The following is a 24490-nucleotide window of genomic DNA, read 5'->3' as shown; positions in this document are numbered from 1 at the left end:
GTGTTTGTATTTTCCAGATGTTTTCAGAAATAGTTGGTCCGCTTCTGTTCAAGCCACAACATATGAAAAATGTTGTCAATGCAATGACTATAATTGTACCTGCTTCAAATATGCCTAACTCGGTAAGAATTTTACATTTCAAAAAATATTTAGATACTTATTTTTCTATCTTTTTATTTTTTATTTACTTCAAGTTATTTAATAAACATCTCACACTATGATTTTCTGAACAGAAACATGTAGGAAAATAATGGTCGAGAAAATAATGGTCGAGTACCAGTTACCATACCTTCTAGTTTCTTAATTCTAAGTTCACTGGTATACATATATATGAGACACAATCACTCATTCAAATGTGGTTTATTGATTGACACGATATCATCAAAATAACTGAAATTTAGATTCAAGAACTTTGCAAGAGGTTTTTTTTCTTTTTGTCTTATGTGAGGTTTACATAACAGAAATCAATCCAATAACGAAGAGGAAGAGCATTATGATGACATTGTTTCTAACGGAAATAAAAAAAAACACATTGCAAAGAGTGATAATTGTCAACCGTAGCTGAATAATAGCACAAAGTAAATGTTTTTTTTTCTTCTTAAAAATCAATTATAACTGAGATAATACTTTCAGTTTTTTTAACTTCTTTCTTCAGAATATTGAACATGTGCTTGGACGTTTTTCATGTGGTATAACAATTGAGGACACTTCATCTGCAGTGAGAAGGGTATGCACTTTTCATATCCATAGCCAGAAATGCAAAATATATAAATGCTATAATATTTATTTATAAAAACTTAGGGAGCTACCATTTGATTTTTATGGGGGGGGGGGGGGGGGGGGGGGGCGCTAGGGATGAAAATTTTTGTCCTGCATTTTTTTTTAGTTGTAATCTCTGTCCTGCCTTTTTATTTTTCACTCTATTTGGTCCTGCCTTTTTTTTTATTAGTTTATCCTGACTTTTTTTACCTAAATTGTCATCCTGCCTTTTTTTTTTGCAAAGTGTCTCATCCTGCCTTTTTTTTTTACTCAAAACTCCTGTCCTGCCTATTTTTTCAAATTTCATCCTAGCCCCCCCCCCCCTAAAAATCAAATGGTAGCTCCCTTATATATATAGCTATTTTCTAACCCAGTGACGTTAGCTCACTTAACAGCATGGGCATGTACAATTCTATGCATATAAATGCATTGAAAAAGGATCAACTTAAGGAAGAAACTTTATTCTTTTATTGAGTTACAGTTATGGTGAAATATACTAAAAGCAAAAGCCTTACCCGCCAATATATTATCAACATATTTACCTAAAAGAAATGTTGTTGCATTTTAATATTTTCAGTATTGCTACTAATCCTTAATGAATAAAAGTGACAAGATACAAACAAGCAGGGAGTATGTAATTGTTTTCAAGGAATGTAATTGTTTTCGTTAACATAAATGAAAATTGAAGATATAATGGAATAATCGTAATACTGCTGCACATAATATAATAATATAAACGAACTGAGTTCTAAGAATACGAATATACAGTCTATCAACAAGTTGCTTATCAAAAATAAAACGGTAAATCTGATTAATCATTCTTATTCGGCATGCTATAGTACATGTTAGATAAAATGTATATTGAATCAGCAAAGATCTATATTTTAGGGAAACATTGAATACTATACAGATGAGGTAGAAATCAATTATAAATTTAAGCTTTTTGCCAAGAATGCTGCCACTGTATTTGCTGGTCACAATACTGTCTCAACACAGCTTAAGTTCAAGTCTAACAGAGGTAAGCATATTTGTCATGTCGGGTTTTCGAAGCTTGTTATGATGTGCGGATCTTGCTCATTGTTTAGGGCCATACGGTAATCTCTAGTTGCTAACATCTACGTCGCTTGGTTTAGTGGATAATTGTTTCATTTGCATAACACATCTCCTTATAATACATTATTTTGTTTTTCTGTAATTTACAATTTCGGATTTTATTAATACAGTTATCGATTGATTTTACTTTTTTTAAGTACATTTACTTTTTCCCTCTATATTATGATTCGAAATTGCAAATGAGCAAATCGGTTCTTTTAGATCTACAAATTAAATGTATAACTAATTCTATTAAAATGGAACAATGAAAATAAAGGTAGTATTTTGATCTAAGATGGTATCAATTGCCTTTAAGGGAGTCTCTATATTCTAACATTTTTTAGTTAAATGCTTTACATTTTTGCACAACTTTAAAGTTAAATAACCTGCTTATTTCCATTTCTTAATTTCAAGTTAAGATAATTTACATAAACTTAAACGTACTCGTGATAAAGCAAACGTTAGCAGTAATCGTTCATGATAAAATAATTGCTGCTTGTAGTTTTTAAGTACCGATATTAGGGAGTGTTTTCTGAATTGAGTTTTATGTAGGAACAGAGGGAGATTTGGAAAGACCTTTTGTTTTTCTTTTGAGTATTATTATTTTTATTTATTTTTTTATTTTTTTTTATTTTTTTTCTTCTGCCGTCTGAGATGCTTTTTTGTCTTACAACATATCGAATGGATTTTTGGCCAATGATGTTGTACAGTAATGGAGGTTTCAAAACTCAACCTGTATGACCGAACACTTATTCTTATAGGAGTTATCTCCCCGCATCCCCTTTTTCTTGTTATCGCTATGTCTCTAAAACCGTAAAAGATTTTAGCAAACAGTTTTCACCAAATTATGCCTCTACTCTAAAGAAAGATTTGGTTAATCCTGACTTGAGTGATCAGAAGACATCTTAGGGGAGTTATTTCCCTTTGAAAATTTAAGATAGGCGATTTGTTGGATAAATTCATACGTTATAAGTCGTAGAGGTCTACAGTCTTTTGATATGAAGTCCTTAGTTCATTTGATGAAAATTGAGGTCAAGATCAAAGGTCAGGTCATGTAATAAATTTTAAATTTTGCTTGTTATCGTTATTCCAAAGAAACTGTGACAGTAAATGATATGATGTGTTTGCCAAATAACTGTTTAACTGTTTAAAGGCGCAACTTCAACCTATTTAAGTTTTGGTTAACCCTTATAGGAGTTTTCTCCCCTTTTGTATCTGAAATATAGTATTTCTCCGCAACCATACAAGTGATGGACCTGGGGTTTTTTGATTTGAGATCACTGACCTATGACCTCAAAATTGAGGTCAAGGTCAAAGGTCAATTTGACGGTCTAGATTTTGACCTTTGCTAAAAATTCTTTCTGGTTCATTAAAAAACAATTAAGTCTTCTGCATAAACCTATTAATCTTATTTTTGTTATATCAGTTTGATTTACCACATTACATCAATACGAAGTGACATTTTTTAACATCGTTTTTTAAATTTCATTCTTATTATCGAGGTGGAAAGACCTTCAATTGTGGGATTTCAAAACTCACCCTGTGTAACCGAACACTTATTTTTATAGGAGTTATCTCCCAGTGCCCCCTTTTTCTTGTTATCGCTATATCTCTAAAACCGTAAAAGATTTTAACAAATTGTTTTCACCAATCGTTCGTCTACTCTTAAGAATGATTTGATTCATTTGACTGGATTGATCGGAAGACATCTTATGGGAGTTATTTCCCTTTGAAAATTTAAGATAGGCGATATGTTGGATAAATTCATACGGTATAAGTCGTAGAAGCCTACAGTCTTTTCATATGAAGTCCTTGGTCCATTTGCAGGAAATTGGGGTCAAAGTCAAAGGTCACGGTTATTTTATAAATTTTGAATTTTGCTTGTTATCGTTATTTTAAAGAAACTGTTACAGTTAATAATATGATGTGTTTTCCAAATTACTGTTTACAATAAGACTCAACTTCAACCTATTTCAGGCGAAGTGTTTGGTTAACCCTTATAGGAGTTATCTCCCGTTATGTATCTGAAATCAGTATTTCTCCACAACCATACAAGTGATTGACCTCGGGTCTTCTGATTTGAGTTCACTGACCTATGACCTTGACATTGATATCAAGGTCAAAGGTGAAGTTCATGTTATAAATTTTGAATTTTGCTTGTTATACGTTATTCAAAAGAAACTGTTATAGTTAATGATAAGATGTGTTTGCCAAATTACTGTTTACAATAAGGCGCAACTTAAACCTATTTCAGTCGAAGTGTTTTGGTTAAACCTTATAGGAGTTTTCTCCCCTTATCTATTTGAAATCAGTATTTCTCCACAACCATACAAGTGATTGATCTTGGGTCTTCGGATTTGAGTTCACTGACCTATGACCTTGAAATTGAGGTCAAGGTCGAAGGTCAAGGTCATATGCTAAATTTTGAATTTAGATCTTGTAATCTATATTCAAAAGAAACTGTAACAGTCAATGGTATGATGTGTTTGCCAAATTACTGTTTAGGATAGGGTTTAACTTCAACCCATTTAAGTCGCAGTGTTTTGGTCAACCCTTATAGGAGTTTTCTCCTTTTTTGTATTTGAAAATGGTATTTCTCCACAACCATACAAATGGTTAACCTTGGGTCTTTTGATTTGACATCAATGACCTATGACATTGAAATTGAGGTCAAAGGTCAAATGTAAATTTGACGTTCCAGATTTTGACCTTTGCTAAATATTCTTTCTTGTTCATTATAAAACAATTAACTAGTCTGCATATAACTATTAATGTTATTTTTTTATATTAGTTTGAAGTACCAAATCACATCAACAAGGAGTGACATTTTCTAACATCGTTTTTTAAAATTTCATTTTTATTATCGAGGTGGAAAGACCTTCAATTGTTCTCTGAAGATTGTTTGATATTTTTGTTATTTTTTCGATAGTTTATGATATGTTGAGTATACACCCATTGTAATTAACCCAACAGCACATGATAATAAGAAAACCCATATACAGTTTGACAAAGGTCTTAACTACATATGATGGGATATTTTGTGCATGCGACTAGGTATTCAATTGTCAATTAAGCAGAACACTAAATTCAAAAATGTAAATTGTTTATTGAAGAATTTACTGAGTTAGGAGGGAACGAAGAATTACCATTAGGTGAAGAATTCCAAACCTTAGTAAAAGTTTTCATTGATCATCGTGAAAAGAAAGCAGAAAAAAGATATGAGCTGTTGGCAGTCCTGATAGAACAACTACAGTACGTTTTTTTATTAAATAAATTAGATTTGTGCCTTAAATGGTTTAAGAACAGTATTTCTTATCAATGGGATATATCCGGTAATTACGAAGATACGAAGGTTCCATTTACTCTGGTTAAGTTGACCTTAGATGAATTTGACTATTTGTTATGGCCCTTATGGTCATATAGCTCTTCACGTATTTAGTCCTTCAACATCCTTGGCTGTCTAATATTTGAGCTTGTGTGTCTCTTTTGAAGGTTAATCAAATGAAGTGTTCTTTATTTTCATTTATAAGTTATGTGTCATTTTTGTTTTAATTCCTTTTCCTAAATCTAAATAGAATACGTGTTTAAACATGCACATTTTTCTCCAGCATTTCCATTGCTGACAAGAGAATGACCGAATCTGCGAGGAATGAGATGGACGATCTTAACATTAAATGCCTACAAATTTTGAGAGCAGCCGTTCATAATGAAGAACGGAAAATGGATGAGAATTGGGAAGTTAGAACAGCAGAACATAAAATAGAAAAGTTAGTAATTAACTATATATTATTATAGCAGAAATCGATTTTCTATAATTTGTATTTAATAATATTGTATTCATATGTGGATTTTGACACCTTAGCAGCACACTTGTACTTTTTTTATTTTGAAAATGTTATCACTTATTTTTATACATTTTTGAAATGTTGTAGGTTGTCCGTTCGCAAAATATTTTCAATTTTTTTTTCAGTGTTTTATTGAAAGTTCGAAAAACGCCTAAACAAGCATGTGAACAATTACTTCAGTAGTAAACATATATAAAATATCATTTTCACAAGCTCTCATACCAGTGGTTCATTCTCTACATTGCTTTCTTTCTTGATTCGAAAAGATAGGCGAAAGATACAAAAAAGATATTCAAACCCATATGTCGACAACAATCTGATAATACCAGGGCAAAAATCGAAAGACAATAGAACACAAAACACGACACAGAAAGGCTTATCATTAACGAACCCGAACTAAAAATGGAGGTGATATTTGGTGCTCCTGAAGGGCAAGCAGATCCTGCTCCACATGTGACACCCGTCGTGTTGCCAATGTAAGTACAAACCCGGTGGTTAGTCTTATTCGGTTGAACACAATCGAAAAAGAGAGAAAATAATCAATAATTTCAATGTTGGGAGTCAATTCTATAGAAGTCCAAATCTATCTGGAGGAAACTTTATCTTCCTACTATTTTTTGGAACCAAATTTTCTCCAAATAAAAGAGATATTGCCTTTGTTTGATTTTAGACAATTGAAATGGATAGCCAGCATACAGAACTTTTTCGATCGGAAAGGTTCAATGAGCAAGTGTTTGCCCCATTTGGCGACGAGAAATGAAGACGTGGCAAGAGAAGTCCTAGGATTTCTATGTGTGTTGTTGTTTAATGCAAATCAAACTGTTCAGGTATATTCTGTACTATTTTTTAACGAAATATATCGGAAAGACTACAAAACAATCATCTAAAGAGTAGGACGATACAAATAGTAGGGTGCCAAGTATCGAAAAAGACGTCTAGTTAACGATCTTAAGTTAACGGATAACACACGGCTAATGTTATATGCAAACTATTGGAAAATCATTATATTTTTTAATCATGTCGTCGTAACCTACCGTGGTCCCATTTTTCAAAATTTTGTGGTTTCTTAGGGTACCTAAAATACCTCCTCATACAGGCCATCTTCAACACGAAAAATAAAAGTATTGCTTTCTGTGTTATTTGTTCAAATGATACTTATCATTTAGCTTACAAATTAAAGTTATCATATAACAAAAGCTGAAAAGATTTAAATAATTTAAGTATAAGTATTTCATGATTTTAGTAAGACTATTTTTTTAGCTGAAATTTAACACATTTTGAACGAAAGAAAGTTTATTGCGTGTTACTTTCACGGGATTTTTACTCTGATTACATCAATAAGACATGGTTCATATGTGTTTCAAATATCTTTCGTGTAATGTTAATCGATGAGAAGAAAATAGCAATTTAAAACACAAATTTAGTGATAATTTTGCCTTGATTCAAACACGCCTTTTCTCGTGTCGTTAATCGTTTTGTAGCTTACACTATCAGGTCATTTACTAGGACAATTGTCACTAACTTCATTCCTCTTTTTTGCTTGTTGTATGGCCGATTTGTATGTTTTGAATACTCTAGTTAGTTTGAAGATCATTGTTTTGTTTTAGGAAATAATTTTCTTGTTGGTTTTTATAACTTTAATTGTTTTTTTGAATTGATAGTTTTGTTATAATTGTAATATACAAATCAAATCCTTCGGTCACGTTTCAGACCCGCAATATGTCACACATTCACAGTCCTGTTAAACTATGCACATCAAGCCCTAAATGAAGGAGGAATGAAATACAATGGAATAAGTGTGTTATATGTCTTGGTTCATCTACTGAATTGCTTATTAATATGCGAGGAATTAGCACAAACAAAAGCTTTATCGAGGGTCTCGGAGCACGGAAAGATCATGTATATTTTAGTATATTGCATGATGCTTCAGACATAGACCATCTTCGTACTGATGATTACAAAATATTGTACCACCATTCTTGCTATAAATCTTACACTAGCAGACACAACTGCAGTTATTTTAAAGCTGAATCAAGTTCTTGTTCGTCTGTAAAAGTGTTTCAGGTCATAAATAGAAGGTCGTCAAATTCCTGACTGGAAAAAGTTTCTTTGAGTTAATGAGAACCAGCAGGCCTTAATCAGATTTCTTGGCGAATCGATTGTTCAACATCATGGCAGCTCAACAGTAACTATGATACATGAGGAAGTCATCTAGCTAGCACTTCCAAGGACCCTAAATCTGCTCAAAAGGAGTATTAAGATTTTAAGAATTATTTTGTACGCCCGATAAAGTAGATAACCGCATGATTTTACATGCTATTCATGTAGACAAAGAGTTCAGTATGAAAGGCATCAAGGGTAGGATAATAATAAAGTCACAAGATACAGATGTTCTGATCTTGTGCGTTCATTACTTCCCCTCCATGCAGCATAAGCATGAGCTATGGTTTTAAACAGGCACTATATCTTGCACATAAGATTAGCTCCGCTATATACCTGTCCTTCCTATTTGTCAAACCTTTCTAATTGTGACATCGATGAATCTATAGATGCAGCTCGAGATCTTGTTAGTACTTGAATAATCTCAAGTCAAAACTAAAAATAGATTATTGTGACCTGAACAAATTGAACGTAAAATTGGCTAAAATTGTCTGTTCTATGGTCGGGTTGTTGTCTCTTTGGTACATTCCCCATTTCCATTCTCAATTTTACAATTTGAAATTTCTTCCTTGTCAAACTTCCTCCTTGCAAATCTACTTTTAAACAATATGTAATAAGAGCTTCACTCCAGACATAAATTTGATGCCTTCCCATATAGCAAACTCCTACATTCTCCTCTTCAGTTCGGATGGGAAAAGAATAACGGTCGAAGGTCAGATGTCATACGAATTTCTGAAAGATTTAGTTTGCATTTGCTTCGAACAAAATCCATCATGTACAGATTTATGCCCATGTCGGACAAATGACATTTGTCAAAATGTAAATACTCGTCTGGTTGCAGTTAGAAACATTGATGACGACGAAGGTGTAGATGTATGAGATTTCATTTTTCTGTTTCTACCTTATGAATCGTTGTTAGCTATCAAATGAAAATTAACCAGTCCTTAATCTTTTCTAAACAATAAATATAACATATACTCAATTTTGAAATCGTGGGAAATATATCTAGTGGCGAAAGATATGTGAAAAAAACAATAAAAAAAACCTGCCATATGGTCTCTGACCTTGACGTGGTTGGTGGGATTAAACCACATGAGACCATAGCACGTAGTAGTTAATACTAGCTTCGATTATTATTTCTAATGCATTTGTTCTTTTTTTCGTGTATTTGCAATGCTGTTGTCAGCTTGTCTTCATTTTATAAGTTGTTAATGTCCCTTTGGCTTCTCACGCCTTTTTTGTTTGCAATTGTTTGTAAAATACATCGGTGCTGTACATAACCCTCTCCCTTATTATATTTTTGGAATACTTGTAAACAGTAAAGCCATTTGTTGCTCATTTAGTCATCTGTATATGTTGGATGGGGTGTTTACCTGTTTCTAATAGACGTTTTGGTTGAACACCCTTTTTTTCTTTTTTTCGTTTGCATTAATTTTCACATCTTTAAAGCAAAGCTATACACAGAGCTTTATATTCAACCAAGTTTGACTTTCATGTTACAAAAATTTCTAAACTAATCATTTATATATACTCTTTTAAACCCGATAACAAAAATTTGATATTTACCTAGATAAAGGCAACAGTAGTATACCGCTGTTTAAAACTCATAAATCCATGGACAAAAAACAAAATCGGGGTAACAAACTAAAACTGAGGAAAACGCATTAAATATAAGAGAACAACGACACAACATTAAAATGTAACACACACAGAAACGGACTAAGCATTAGACAAAATCCTATGAGAATAACAAATATAACATCAAAACCAAATACATGAATTTGGGAGAGATAAGTACCGTGACACGTCTTATAGTAATGTGAATTCACACTCAAAAATAAGAGAAAACAAACGACACAACGGAAACACAACGTTAAAATGTTACACACACAGAAACGAAATATAATATAACAATGGCCATATTCCTGACTTGGTACAGGACAAAATGGTGGGTTGAACCTGGTTTTGTGGCACAATTGAGAACACAATTGACAAAGAAACACACGAATAATAGCTAACAAAAGGCAACAAGTTTAAAATTTAAATACGCCAGAAGTGCATTTTGTCCACACAAGACTTACTAGTGATGCCCAGATACAAAAGTTTGAAAGCCGAAACAAGTGCAAAGTTGAACAGCATCGAGGACCATAAGTTCAAAAAAGTTGTGCCAAAAACGGCCAGGGTTTTCTGTTAGGTACCAGAACATCCCTATAAATTGACGAACACCTTACTATCAAAAGACGTGAAAAAACACAGTTTGTTTTCGACAAATTATTAAAGTTAAGACTTAAAAATCATCTTTAAATCTACTTGATGATGAATTGAATACAAAAATTTCAAATTTAGAAATTGAAGTAGGTCAAGGTCACTGTTATTTAACAGCTATTTGAAAATTTCAAATTCGCACCCTATATGCAAAAAAGTCTATCTAAAGTCATTTTTGGCGATAAAAATATAAAATAAGTACTAAGTGGAGATACACAAGACATTTTTCTATAATTTAGTTGTTTTTATTTTGCTCCAAGCGCATATATGTAGGAGAAACAAGCTATCTAAATGTGACTGTGCATTATTCAGAAAATTTTACTTTGACCTTTGACCCTGATTTTTAAAAAAACGTGACCACGGCAGACAACGACGACAACGATATTTCGATGAGGTTTCTTCTCTTCTTTCCAATGATATAAAATATAGCCGTGTGTTATTCCATTAAGGCAAATTGATCAAATTTGTTGATTGGGCACCCTACTAAAAGGGGACTTTAAAAAATCATAAGTCGAGTGGATAGTTCAGGATCAAAAGAAAAGATAATAAATTGACGGATAACAATCCGTAAAACACTACACTAAAAAACTATTGATCAATCAGCACAAAAACCGGGGTCGACATCAGGTGCACCGGAGAGACCAGCAGCTATCGCTTCACTAGGGAAATTCGTCATGTTACTCCTGTTGAAATATATTGGCGAGTGACGGGTTAATATGTATTAGCGAATATTAAGTAAATGCCTCTTGTCCAAGCCTTACAAATTACCAAATAAAAACCATGCGAATTTTTATTTCATATTTACGTGTAGCTTTCATCTTGATCATATATAAATTCTCTTATATATGATCAAAAATGAAAGCTACATGTTTTAAAAAACAAAGAAAGTTCGCATCAGTTGACGATGTTTGAATTTTGAACAAAACAAGGTGATACAGCTTGTCAAAAAACAATTTCTTAAAAAAAACCAAAAAACAACAATTTAGATCTAAAAAACAGAGGAAAGATACCAAGGGGGATTTCAAAAATCCAGACAATACCATGACCAAAAATAAAAACGACGACGAAGAGCGAGACATCATATATACACACCTACCTATTTTTAAAGATTGTATATTGACTTCCACATGTCTTTAATAGCTATTTGTGTTGTGGGTTGGTGCGTCATTGACATCTACCCTACTGCATATTCTGAATAATAATAATGTTTCATACTATGGGAAACTAGATACACAAGACATTTTCAAATAATTCAAAACGCTATTGAAGACTTTTGTTGCTTTTGTTCTAAATTGACATGTTTTATGACATTTAGTTTCTAATGGTAGTACAGACCTTTTAGCTAACTTTCAACTTAAAAACTTTTATTTTTTAGAAATCAATGTTAGCTTATTTCCTTTCAACAAGGGAAGAAGTCTTTTTTATGGCCGTAAGAGATAGGATGGCTCTTTCAACTAATTCTATCAAAGAAAAGTAAGTATATGATTTCTAATGATTGACAATAAATGTATAATCAAGCTTTCATTGTTGATGTTTACAAAGAAAGATAAAAAATGTTAGAAGCCTTCAAATCAAGTTGTTAGATGTTTGCTTTTCAATAATAATCACTTTAGAATATTATTGTATACCCTAGCATTATCAAGACGCACGTAATGCATGTTCCCATTGTAATAAGTACACCGTATTTATTGTTTGTTGTTGTACAGGAAACTAGCTCCCACTACAACAAAATTAGACACAAAAGGGTTAAGGTATTCATGCACATAGATTTTAGTTTTTAAATTATTATACATATATTTTACTTCTAAATAAGAGACATTTAGTACAGGATACTCATCGTAACTCCTCACTTTTCTGTGTTTCAACTCACGTGCTTAACACGAGCCTTATCGGTTAACCTAATTGTTCCGTTTTGATTGCTATGTCGTCTATCTGCTGTTTCACATTTTTTGGATGGTTTTGTTCGTTTCTGTGTCTTTCAATGATTACCCATGAAAAAAAAACATTCGTGAGATGAATTATAAAAGAGAAGCAAAAGGGGTAATCAAACTCATAAGTCAGAAACAAACTGACAATGGCATGAAAGATACCAATTATAATTTGTCACGATAGACTATTAGACAAGGCCCAAATTAAAAAAAATCGTTAAACTAATTATTGAATGCTTATTACTAGAAGCATCCAACAATAACACTAACTCCTTTTGTGGCCGTCACGACAATCCAAATAGCAACTTTTTACCAAATATCAGTCGAGACGAAAAATGGTTGATTCGGGTACCCCTAGTTTAACAAATGTTTGCTTTGACAATGTCATTCGATCAAACAGCATGTTGCAGCGAAAAATTTGGTTTCAAGACGAATCGTTTTAACACAAGTAGCTGATCATGGGGAAGATTACATGGACATTCGAGGGTGCTTGTTTAGTGAGCCAAAATGGATAATCGAGTCTTAATGGGATTTGATTCTGAAAAACGTTCACTTCACTTGATTCGCGTAAACATAACAGTCTTGTTTTTTTCTTAAAATAATTTAATCATTAAACTGTCACAAATTATACATGAGTCCACCTTCAATCAAGAGAAAGTATAGAAAAACATTTTTTGAAAGCAGACTCCGACCGTTTTTTTTCTGGATTGTGACATTACAGTATTTTACTTATCCCCGGATTTTTACTTACCATGAAGAAAACGAAAGGGTGGGACTAGTGGAACATGAAGTGTTCAGTTAAACTATCAACTACGTCTTCTCATCCAAGGGTGGGTTTCTGCAATAATGGGAAGCGTAGATATAGATTCCTTGTTTAAGGTAATAAATAACCGTACTTTCCGAGGAACCACACTGATTCCAGCAACAAGTATATTTACAAAGTGTTGGATTTTTGTAATCGTCAATATATATTTAGATTCAATATTACAATAGACAGTCGGTATTCCAACATTTTAACACTATTTTTGTTGTTTGTACTCATATGAAGCAGATTTTACAGCACCTTATCAAAGACAAAAAGAAAAAGCATATAGACAAGTTCTATAATTTTCATTTAAGTTATAATTATGATGTCGTGTCAATTATTAACCCAAAGTTCAGTGAGTAGTGATTGCTGTCATCTCATATATCTTTTATAATAATTTGTGATAACTGATAATGCAAAACCATACGGTCTACTTCATATCTTGATCTTCTCTTTGATATTGACACAGAAAGACGACTTCAAACTAGAATATATGACAAAACTGATGATTTCAACTTTCCAATTGTTAACTTTTTTCAACCGTAACTTACCCTTTGCCCTCGCATGGCGTTACTCTCCTGTATGTTCACTGCCTCTCAACTCACTAGCAACATGTTTGTCAACTCTGATATTTTTAGATACCAGAATAGTCGTCTTATCTGTAAAGTTACCGACTTTGCCCTATTCCTAACGATTGACGTTTTAATTGATGCTAATTGGCATGACAGGTAATGCATACATAGCAAGAGACACTTACCTTAGCGACGAGTCCAGTCTTGCTCTGTTTAGATTTCCAGCGATTACATACGTTTTTACCTTGATTTGTATCTTTTTCATGGAACTATGCATGATATTTAAACCACGTATCTAATTTAGCTAGCTGTAAAATCAGGTTTAATCCATCATTTTCTACATAAGAAAATGCCTGTACCAAGTCAGGATTATGACAGTTGTTATCCATTCGTTTGATGTGTTTGAGCTTTTGATTTTGCCTTTTGCTTAGGGACTTTCCGTTTTCAATTTTCCTCGGAGTTCGGTATTTTTGTTATTTTATTTTTTACCCTCCAGGAGCACTAAAATGACGTTTGGAGACACACTTGTTCACCATGGTATTATATTGTCTAAATTACTGTGCAGATTAACAGAGAAAAAATCAGAAATCGATTGCACAGAAATATTCACTCTTGTAAATGCCCTTTTTTACACCTTTTATTAAATACAATATTCTATGTTAATGTTTAAATTTCTATATGACCCCGAAATACTGCACGTTATAACTAGACAGAGTCACGAATTTTATATTATGACTGTGTTAAAATGCTGTTATATTCGAAACGCTAACATAATAGCTAGGTTTCTGTGGAATGATTTTTTTGTTGTTTACTTATTACATCAAGGTACAGAAGTGTATCTAAATTAAAACACACTTCTTATTCTATATAAATTGTAATGTTTAATATTAAACTGGTCTGCATTTGTTTTGGCTGATGTAAGTTGCTTACTCTTAGTATAAATGTTTCATAATACACGACATTCAAAACTAATTAAAATTTAGCATAAAAAAGAAAATATGTTTAATAAAGTCAAATTAATTATTTTCGACATTATGCATGACATCTGGTGTGTGATATACTGCATAAATCTTTAAAACCCTTCCAACAATGTGAAAAGAATCCATTGACAAGTTTTACAAGAGCATAAAATCATTCAAAGAAGCCCTTTTTTCTCTGCCAAACATTGATCTTTAGTTATATATTTTAGCTTAAACATATTACCACACGTGTCATTGCACCCAAACAGATAATGTATAAGTATCAAATTTTAACCTATAATAAAGGTTCAGCAAAAGCTTTAGCCATACAAAAGTGTAGTGATTTTTTAATTATCTGCATACAATGTTTTTTTTTTTGGCTTCACGTTTCTTGCTTCTTTGTAATTAATTCCAAAATGTTTGCTATTAAGTAAGACAAGTTATAATGTGAAAGTTATGTATTTCACTTCCATGTATTGATTAATTGTGTTGTTTATATAGGATATCTGATGTATTGTTCAGAGAAAAAATAAGCCATTCGACCGCAATGAAAGTTTTCCATTATTTATATTCAATTAATATAATTATGAAGTAATCAAAATCCCAATGAACCTTTACAAAACGTCAACCTTCAAATACATTAATTTTATTAAACTGTCAACATATCAGTTTACAGAGAAATTGTACATCACGATAATTCTTTTATGAATATATATCGAAATTGGCTTTTGCTTTGTATCCAATATATATACATTTTAGCTGCCTAGAATAAAAAAAACACAGATTTATTTCTATTAAATTATATTTATGAACAAAAATTGATTAAACATATTCAATTACTTCGAGCAGACTATAACATTATTTAATCTCTGTAGTCACGATATTATATATTCTGCATAATACCTAAATAGTGATAAAATAGAGTCAAAAGATACCTAAGGATAAGAATCTGGATAATGGGTGCTTCTTGTTTGTTAAAAGTTTTGTGAGCAATTACAGATAGTATCTATAACTGTTGTTCACTGTTTAAATTGGTTTTTGTTGTCCGTAGCATTGCGATATTGACCTTCATTTCTGATAACTGAATTCACACTATAGTGATGTATCTGTTTGTTTTGTTCATGAACTGTGAGAGAAATGAATACTTCAGTACTATCCCCCATAATAAAATGACTACTACAAGTGACTATTACTTAGTTATGACTGGGTTTTATCTAATGCTTGTTTAATTTTCGACTGATTGCAGACTTTAATTGGGTTTTTTAAAGTTAATCGCGTATTAGTACTTTCCAAGACAACTTATAAATTGATATATAGTGTTGGTACCCTTTCGTTGTGGGAAGATGTATGACCTCCTCCGTATGCTTTTTGATTATCTTGTTGTCTTGTTGATGTATCATTGACGTTTACCCTATATCCTGAAAAGGATCTGCTTTATAGATTGAACACTTACATATATTTTTGCAGTGTACAGATAGCCAGGAGGTTCGTGAGTTAATCGTTGAGTTGTTTTGAATGAACAGATTGTTCCACCTGATTAAAATTAAATGAGATATAATTCCTAAAATTTAGGAAATTCTATTAAGATATGATATATAAAAGTTTAGGCATAATGTCTTTTAATGAATCAAGTTGGACAATGCATGCAACTTTCATACTTGATTAGAGAATGACTTATGAAATGAATGAAATTTCGTTTGTGAAAAGTTAAGATTATGATTAAGAACCAGTATAAAATTTCAATAACATAGGTATTAAAATAATATCAACAGACAGCATAGTATCTATGACATAAAATATACAAGGTTCTTATGAATAATCATTTGGAAAGGAATTAAGGAAGCATGGGTGATTTTTATTTTAAAGAGTCACCGTGGGGTTTACTCGACAGTTAGCACTTTCATTTACACAAAAGCAGAACACTCATTTTTTATGTTAATAACGGAAAATAAATCTAAGACAAAGTGCACGAACATGCAAAATCATGCCTCTAGATTTATTTGAGTTACTAACTGTTTAGTCTTCTACTGACAGAACTACTGCATGCCAAGTTGTCTTCGTGAAGCTTACTTAAAATATTAATTCTTGAAATGGTCATAGGATTATATTTGGTTTTACAATATTTGTAGTAATATTATAATATAATTTTGGAAACATTAATTATACTTGTAGAAAATCATTATTTTTTTTAAGAACAGCTATGTGATCATCGGGCTCGTTATATGTATTAGTCTCCTGTTTTAAGCCAACTTTATTCTTATAATTTAGTATATTTTCGATAAGCATCGTTAGGCTTTTTTTTTCTGATTTGTACATGTCTGTCTTGTGTGTTGTTTTGTCTGTTAATTTACATTTTCCAAACTAACAGTTTAAGTTAACATGTTTATGTGTGTGGGATTGGGTGTGTTCTTGTTAATATTATTATCTGACACATTGTTATTTCCTGACTTTATACCTAGAACTTATACTTTCTTTCCTACTATTTCAAATGTTATGACATCTTAAAACATGCGCATTTATCTTAGCGATTACTAAATGAATAAAGAACTTGCTTTACTTTTTGTACATTTAGTTTTAAAGAAAACAAATGATTAATACATTAAGAGTGGATAGAATGAATATCTAAAAATTGCACACATACTCGACGTTAACTAGTTTATGTAATTTTGAATAATAGGATTCAATGAATTATGACTTTACTTTTTCTAATTATTTATTTCACTTGTTTAAATTTGTAGTTAAATACAGACATATGTTAAGGTGGCAGTACATCGAAAAATACACTAATTGTGGAGTCGATGACGACCTATCACTAATATTTGTAAATAAACGAACTATTGTTTTCTGTATGTTTATTAATGTAAAGCAATGAATACATTAATCTTTTATTTTTGAAGACGTTCACTGAACTCTCAACAATCCCAGAGAAAAAAAGAAACATCAAAGACAACGGGGAAAATATCAGAAGATTCTTTCCCTGTATCCAGATTGGCTCTGAAGGTAGGTGGTAAATGTTTCATTTATTATTAGGATTATCTGAATTAATATTTCACTTTTCGAGTACTTATGATTGGTTCTAAGAAGAAGGCAACAGTAGTTCACCGATGTTCAAATCCTGTTAAAATATACAAATCAAGAGTAAAAATATAATTGAATGAACTCTAAACAGAGCAACCGGGTGCGTCAACATGATAAATGTCTCCTTATATGCATGCATTACACACCGTTCGAATCCAGATTTGATTGAAATTTACATTAAGGTTGAAAATTTAGAATACGAATGTTGATCGACCTTTTGGTAGTTTCTGTCTCTTTTTCGCAAATACAAATGCAAACAATTTGGGTGTTGGTGTGTTGATGACTACTTATCTGTAGATGTAAATGAACTAATTGTAAGTTTTCAATATGTTTATTAAAGATCGATATTGGAACTATCCCTTATTTGTTCTAGAAGTCCTTCATATATATTTGCGGATTATTTTAAATACATATAAAGATAAATTTTCGTTTACTATGCTTTTTGTTGTAGCAAATTCAAGCGTATGAAGATACTCTACGACAGCAAAGATTGGCTGGCTGGGTAGGTAATAAGTTAAAATAAGTCCCCGCACTTTATGTTGAGTAATATTTATCAATGCAGAGAATGAATAGTCTTCATGTGACACCATATGAAAAAAAGTTATGATGTCAGTAATACTAAATTAAAGTCTTTAGTGATGCACCAATTAAATACATTTGTAATGATTAGAATTTGCATTAAAGTTGCTGTCTTGCATTTGTCTTACCTTTTAATTCAAGTACTGTCTTATAATACCTTATAAACCTGTTCATGATTGCAACAAACACATTTTTCAGTCGGTCAAAAGAAAACCACCGAGTAAGAAACATAAAAAGAAAAAGAAACAAAAGAAACCGAAAGAAAGGAAACCGAAATCTGCAATTAAAGTAACAGATTCATCTGTAAATGGAATAAAAAAGGAAGTCACGTTTGTAAACCCAGCTCGGAAGGAAAAGCAAGCTTTAATTGCACAAAATGGACCAAACTCCGTAGCAATCAAAATACTAGAAGTAAGTTTTGTACAAACAAAATGATTAAACATGTTGTTTTTCTTCGATTATGTGAGTTATTGTTCTTGAAAGACGATTTTTTTATCAGTTGTTGTTTTGTGTGGAAACGTTAGTAGATCATTTTTAGAGAGAAATTATGAATTTCAAAAATGATCAGCAGGACGATTTCTATAACTAAGTCAAATGGACGAAAATTTTCAGATGACTCTTCATATGAGTTATTGCAGTTGATAGAACATTTTAACCTTTTTGATTTTTTTAGCGGAAACTACGGAAGATTCAGAGAAATTGTATACAACACAAAATGATCAACAGGACAAGATCTACAAATAAGTTAACATGGCGGAATATAATATAATAAACAGGACAAATCAACAAATAAGTAAACATTGTCGTTTGACTCCTTATAGGAACTAATGTCGTTGAAAGACTATTTTCACCGATTCCGTATGTTTGAAATAGTAATAGAAAGAGAGACTGTAAGTAACAAAATGATAAGCAGTACAAGATCTTCAAATAAGTCATACATATTTGAAATTGTCAGTCGACCCCTTATAAGAGTTATTGCCCTTGAAAAAATCGAGCCAGATAAGTTCAAACAAGTTTTTGCCACTCCTCTCCTAGCTAGTATTATTTTCAAAAAAATCAACGGTTGATCGATACAGTGTCTAAATATGTATCTATATAAATTAACCTTCTCCAATTACAGGATCCTGAACCTGACGAAATTGAAGAAAAACCCGTATCAATATCGGAAGGACCCGAGTACAGACATGATGGTTATATTGAGCTTGTGTTGAAAGTAATGGCCAGAATGTGTGATGGTCAAAACCATGATTTACAGGTAGCTGGTGCAGTAAAAATTTGTGCCGTGAATGTTACTACTGCCACTGGGTTGAAACCTCTGCTGAAGGTGTTAGTAACTAGGGCTTCGTTATTGACATTGAAATACGGATATTACTTGATTGAATATGGCTGATATAAAATTTAAGAATCATTTCAAATTAAAGGAATATATTTTCCTCATGCAAAGCTCTGATGCCGTATTTAGATTTGGAGATACTTATGCCCTTTTTGGTTTGATCAGCTCTTCGACTTTTGTATTAGGTTTTATATTTTTAAATATTTTGGCATCGAGCTCCACCGAAGAGATATAAATTGTCGAAATGCGCATCTAGTGCAATGTAAAACTGGTAACGTTTATCTTATTATAGAAGAAACTTTTCCTTCTTAAGATCTGAGGCTATATCTGAAATCTTTATGATACCGTTCTAATAGGGTGAAAATTGCTCATTTGACTTCATAAATAATTCCATACATGTTAATACCGTATATGAAAACGACAAAATATCTTATTTCTCTGGGTTTTTTTCCGCCCTAAATTCTTTATATTTTAACAATTCACTATTCTGTAAACAAAATCCAAATTCAATGAAAAACGCTTAACACGATATAAGATTATAGCCATTGGAAACTTGTTAAATTTATCAGTATATTAAATATTTTTGTAATCTAATACCATCGTTGGTGTTTATCAAATATCATTGATAAATTCTGTCATTGATATTCGAGTTTCCTCGCTAGTCTATAACATTTGGAATACTGGAATAAGGGAGAAAACACTAACATTGGATATTAAATTAAACTGATTATTCAAGTTATCATATCTAGGAAAATGCGTACAATGATTTTCGACAATCATTTCTTATTCATATCATCTTTCACTAAATTAAAAAGTTTACAGTGTCATCACAATGTACATTACAATGCATATAATCTCTATTACATGTAGCTTCTAAGTTATTTCACATTTCCTTTACAACGTTAAATCTAAAGAGTTACTTCTGTCATCAAAATTCCATTACAGGGCTTGTGTAGCTATGTTATGGAAAGAAATAAATATGTATACTAACCATTCGAATGAGATATCATGTAGAAGACTTAACATTTATCGTTTTCATTTCATTGACATTTTTCTCTCTTTCTTGAATTTTTGCAGGATTATCTCAGAGAACAGCCTGATAATGTGAAATCTTTTAATATAATCGCAGAAGTGACTAGATTTTTAAATGTTGTATATTCCAATATCAATTTTAAGAGCATTGATTTGGTTATTCAACTGTTCAATACGATGAATGAATTCACTGCCGTAAGTAGTTGAGTTTATTACTTAAATTTTCATGAAAAAAACGGATATACATGACATGAAAAAAAATGCTAAGGATAAAAGGCTGTAACAATAAAAGAGGGACGAAAGATACCAAAGGGACAGTCAAATAAAGTATATTTAAGCCTGTACATGTTGGCGTTTTGTTTGTACTTAGTACTTCTTTTTATGTTGATTATTTCTGACATATCGTTAATTTTTGCAATATAAGAGCAAATGACCAGGAAGATCATGACTTTATGAACCAACAGCCCTAACATACCGTGCTTAATGAATATGTGTAGTTATAATACCTGTATGTGGATAACCGTATGCAAAAATGTCGTTTCTTCCCAGTGATGATGTGTGGTCTTTTCTTCTACTGTCCATTATTTCATTAATGGTTATGTCCATTTCCGATTGTGATATTTTGACAGTAGATTCTCGTGGTGGGCAATGCATGCATAGCTGGAGATGTTTATCGTGCCAAAGCACATGGTATCGCATTTATGGAGTTTATACGATTCCCTAACGTATCGTGCTTTTACCTTGATTTGTATCTTTACAATGAATAAATGAGATTAAAAGATCTCTAAACTAATGATGCTTCTCAATGTATACCTATGCCTTATATTTCAATGTTTTCGTCAAGGGTTAACTGGCGAGAAAATAATACGGTCAGTTCCATCTGTGACACTCTATCGTCAGGAAATATTGGCAATAAGCAAGTTTGGTTGGCCAGACCTTTTTATCGGTTGTAAATGATGCATTTATTAAAGAAACATGTGTTGTGAGCATGGGGTTCATGTCGTACGATTCACCGACTGAATCTCATTATAAACAAAGTAATAGCAAATGCTTACTTTTTTGTTCCAGGGTAATCAAGAAAACAGAATTGTCATTTATGACAACAAGATTATAGATTATATCAATTTCATTCTTAGAGCTGGTGATTTTGAATCATGCACTACAGAAAAGGTATTTATCTTTTTTTATTTTATTAATATTTGGGAAGCGTAATAAAATATTAAACAAATTATACATACTAAGAAAATATATTTCGTTCAACACACCCATCTATCAAGTTGGTTTTATACTTCGGTTATGAGTGTTCCTGGTGAATAAAGAAAGAGCTTTGAACGTACCAAATTTACAAAAATGTTAGTTTTCATTTTGAAAGCGTGGTAAACAAAATGAAGTATATTTTGTCTTTAGTCTAGACATAATATTTTTAATCTTACAAATATATGATACTGGACTGTTATATGTGTTTCGTTTTTAAGTTATAAGAAAATAATTATGTCTATACATTTATTGAAACATTGTTTGTGTTTGTTTTTCTAAACTTAACTGATTCCAAATTTTTGGTCTTTAATGCTCTTCAACTTTGTACTGTATTCGGCCTTTTTGACATTTTTTTATTCGAGCGTCACTGATGAGTCTTTTGTAGACGAAACGAGCGTCTGGCGTAAATATAAGATTTCAATCCTAGTATTATGATCAGTTTATTTACAACTACTGGGTCGATACCACTATTGGTGGAGTTTTAATTCCCGATGTTATCACTAGTCTAGTAGTTAGCACTTCTATGTTGACCTGAGTTAACATTGATATGTTAATATTTATAAATTAACTGTTAACAAAACTTAATTTTTGTAATACTAAGACTTTTCGTCATCAGGAATAGATTACATTAGCTGTATTTGGTAAACCTTTTATGAAATTTTGGTCCTCAATACTCTTCAACTTCGTACTTTATTTGGCCTTTTTAACATTTTTTTTTATTTGAGCGTCACGGATGATTCTCTTGTAGACGAAACGCGCGTCTGACGTAAATGTAAAATTTCAACCCTGGTATCTATGATGAGTTTAATTATCAACATTGAAAATTGAAATTGTTCAAGAAAATCCGGAATTTAAAAATTCAATTTAAATAAAAATGAACAGAGAGATAAAACTTTGATTTAATTGCGATTCATGGATTTTGATCCGACATGTATGATGGATTTAGTATATCGTGCTAATGTTTAATAATAATATATATTTATTTCATTCATAAACTAATTTTGCTTTTCGAGTTTGAACCTTAACATGTCTAAGAATGTATATAAGCCTAGAAAATTAAAAAAAAAAAATTCCGCGTGTGGCATACCCATTAATAAGGCTTGTATATTTTGCTGTTTTTTACGCTTTATTCAATCTGTAATTCAACTACTAGTACCTTTAAATCGTTGTTGTATATAAAAAAAAATATGATATGCCATTGACAAAACTCTTCACAAGAGACCAAATGATACAGAAATTAACAACTATAGGTCCACATACGGCCTTTAACAATGAAGAAAGCCCATACCGTAAGTCAGTTATAAGAGGCAACCAGTATTTAATGTTATGAACATACCTTATTTGATATTCAAAGATACATTTGAATTTTTTGTAGATTCTCTTACTGAGAGAGAGTATAGCAAATCTGATTCTATCTTTAATTGAAGAAAATGGACCAGGGGCTTCAGAAGTTAGTCTGGTTAGTATCAAGCGGAAAGTGTCGGATACGACTTAGATTATTCTCAAAATGCATTGCAATTATATGGAAAGATAGAAAAAACAATTGTTTAAATATTTTTACTGTTTTTTAGAAGATGAAAATAAAATTCTTTGAACAGATATATATCCATAATTTTCATTATTATTTAATTTGTTATAATGCTTTATGCTAATCTATTCTGTTGGGGAATTGGAATTCTATATGAGGTTGCCAACATGTAGTTGGGTAACATTATGCATGTTTCCGTCCATAAATTATATGTTTTGTGCTGAAGTTTAGATATGTTGTAACTGAATGTGATATACACATATCATGTTATTCTTTTAGTAGATATGAGTCTCTTAAACGGACTTAAACAGTTTTTCGATTTCGACTTCTTGTGCCTTCATGACTAAGCAATAAGGATATTTTGAGCCTATTTCTTTCTTCAAAATAAAACCACACAATTTGAGCTTAAGTGTCACAACAAAATATTACAATAAAGGAACTATCGGTAACGAAATGCCTTTACATTTAATCTACAGGAGGTCAAAGATACGTTAGACAAAGTTGCTGTTCTTCAGTTAATGCAAGAATGCTACGAAGTTCACGAACCAGACAAAAAGAAAATTGCAGAATTGAAAAGCATAATGATGGATGAACCAATAGCTCCCAAATCAAAAATGAAATCATTTTCCAAAATCGGTGGTTCCTTTCTTCGGAAGGTGAAAGTAAGTTTATCAACGTCTATATGAAACTTAATGCCTTTTCTTGAGTATCATCTTTGTTTTATTATGATGTCTTAATGTATATTGATGATCATAGCCTATGTTACTTACATGGCCCCATAGGGACATTTTTTTTCAAATATTTCACTCAAGGCACATATTTTTAATCTGCACACAAATACAACGGACTCTTTTTTTTTTTTAGACAAAATAGATCCATGCATTTTTTGTTAGCCCAAAAGCCCCTTTATATTGGTTTTGGGGAATAAATCTAAGACTTTACTTTTTATTTAAAGTAGATTCCAATTTACTGCGGTTGTTCCTGGTCCGTCTATGAGTTACAACCACCGTGTTCAAATACATTGCTATGATATATCTAGAAATGATTCATCTTACCATAGTGTATTAGTAAATGTATCATTTCTTAATCTTATCTATTTAAGTCACACAGAAGAACAGGAACAATACTTATCTAAAATTTAAATTCGTTGCGTAAATTAATCTGAAGTGAAAATAATAAATAAACATCATGAACTATTTTACATGGTAAATGTTATCAAAGGTGCACGGATTACGATTTGATACGTCAGACGCGCGTCTCGTCCACAGAAGACTCAGTGACGCTCAGATCAAAATGCT

General features: G+C 31.7%; 1 protein-coding gene across 1 annotated transcript in view; it reads left to right on the top strand.

Annotated features, from left to right (window-relative positions):
• The window catches only part of LOC139523908 (inositol 1,4,5-trisphosphate-gated calcium channel ITPR3-like), a 106448-nt gene that overhangs the window by 67521 nt on the left and 14437 nt on the right, over positions 1-24490 (top strand). The window contains exons 40-55 of the mRNA XM_071318302.1: positions 18-122; positions 656-727; positions 1648-1777; positions 4965-5103; positions 5460-5618; positions 6367-6523; positions 11497-11594; positions 15853-15870; positions 17283-17385; positions 17915-17965; positions 18241-18453; positions 19163-19297; positions 20453-20602; positions 21476-21577; positions 23040-23123; positions 23669-23854. Coding sequence (XP_071174403.1) covers positions 18-122; positions 656-727; positions 1648-1777; positions 4965-5103; positions 5460-5618; positions 6367-6523; positions 11497-11594; positions 15853-15870; positions 17283-17385; positions 17915-17965; positions 18241-18453; positions 19163-19297; positions 20453-20602; positions 21476-21577; positions 23040-23123; positions 23669-23854 — 1902 coding nt within the window. The remainder of the gene's footprint in view (positions 1-17; positions 123-655; positions 728-1647; positions 1778-4964; positions 5104-5459; positions 5619-6366; positions 6524-11496; positions 11595-15852; positions 15871-17282; positions 17386-17914; positions 17966-18240; positions 18454-19162; positions 19298-20452; positions 20603-21475; positions 21578-23039; positions 23124-23668; positions 23855-24490) is intronic.

Source organism: Mytilus edulis, chromosome 5 (genome assembly GCF_963676685.1).
Source record: "Mytilus edulis chromosome 5, xbMytEdul2.2, whole genome shotgun sequence".
NCBI classification, from domain to species: Eukaryota; Metazoa; Mollusca; class Bivalvia; order Mytilida; family Mytilidae; genus Mytilus; species Mytilus edulis.
Note: the sequence above shows the minus strand (reverse complement) of the source record. Positions and strands in the feature narration are given on the sequence as shown.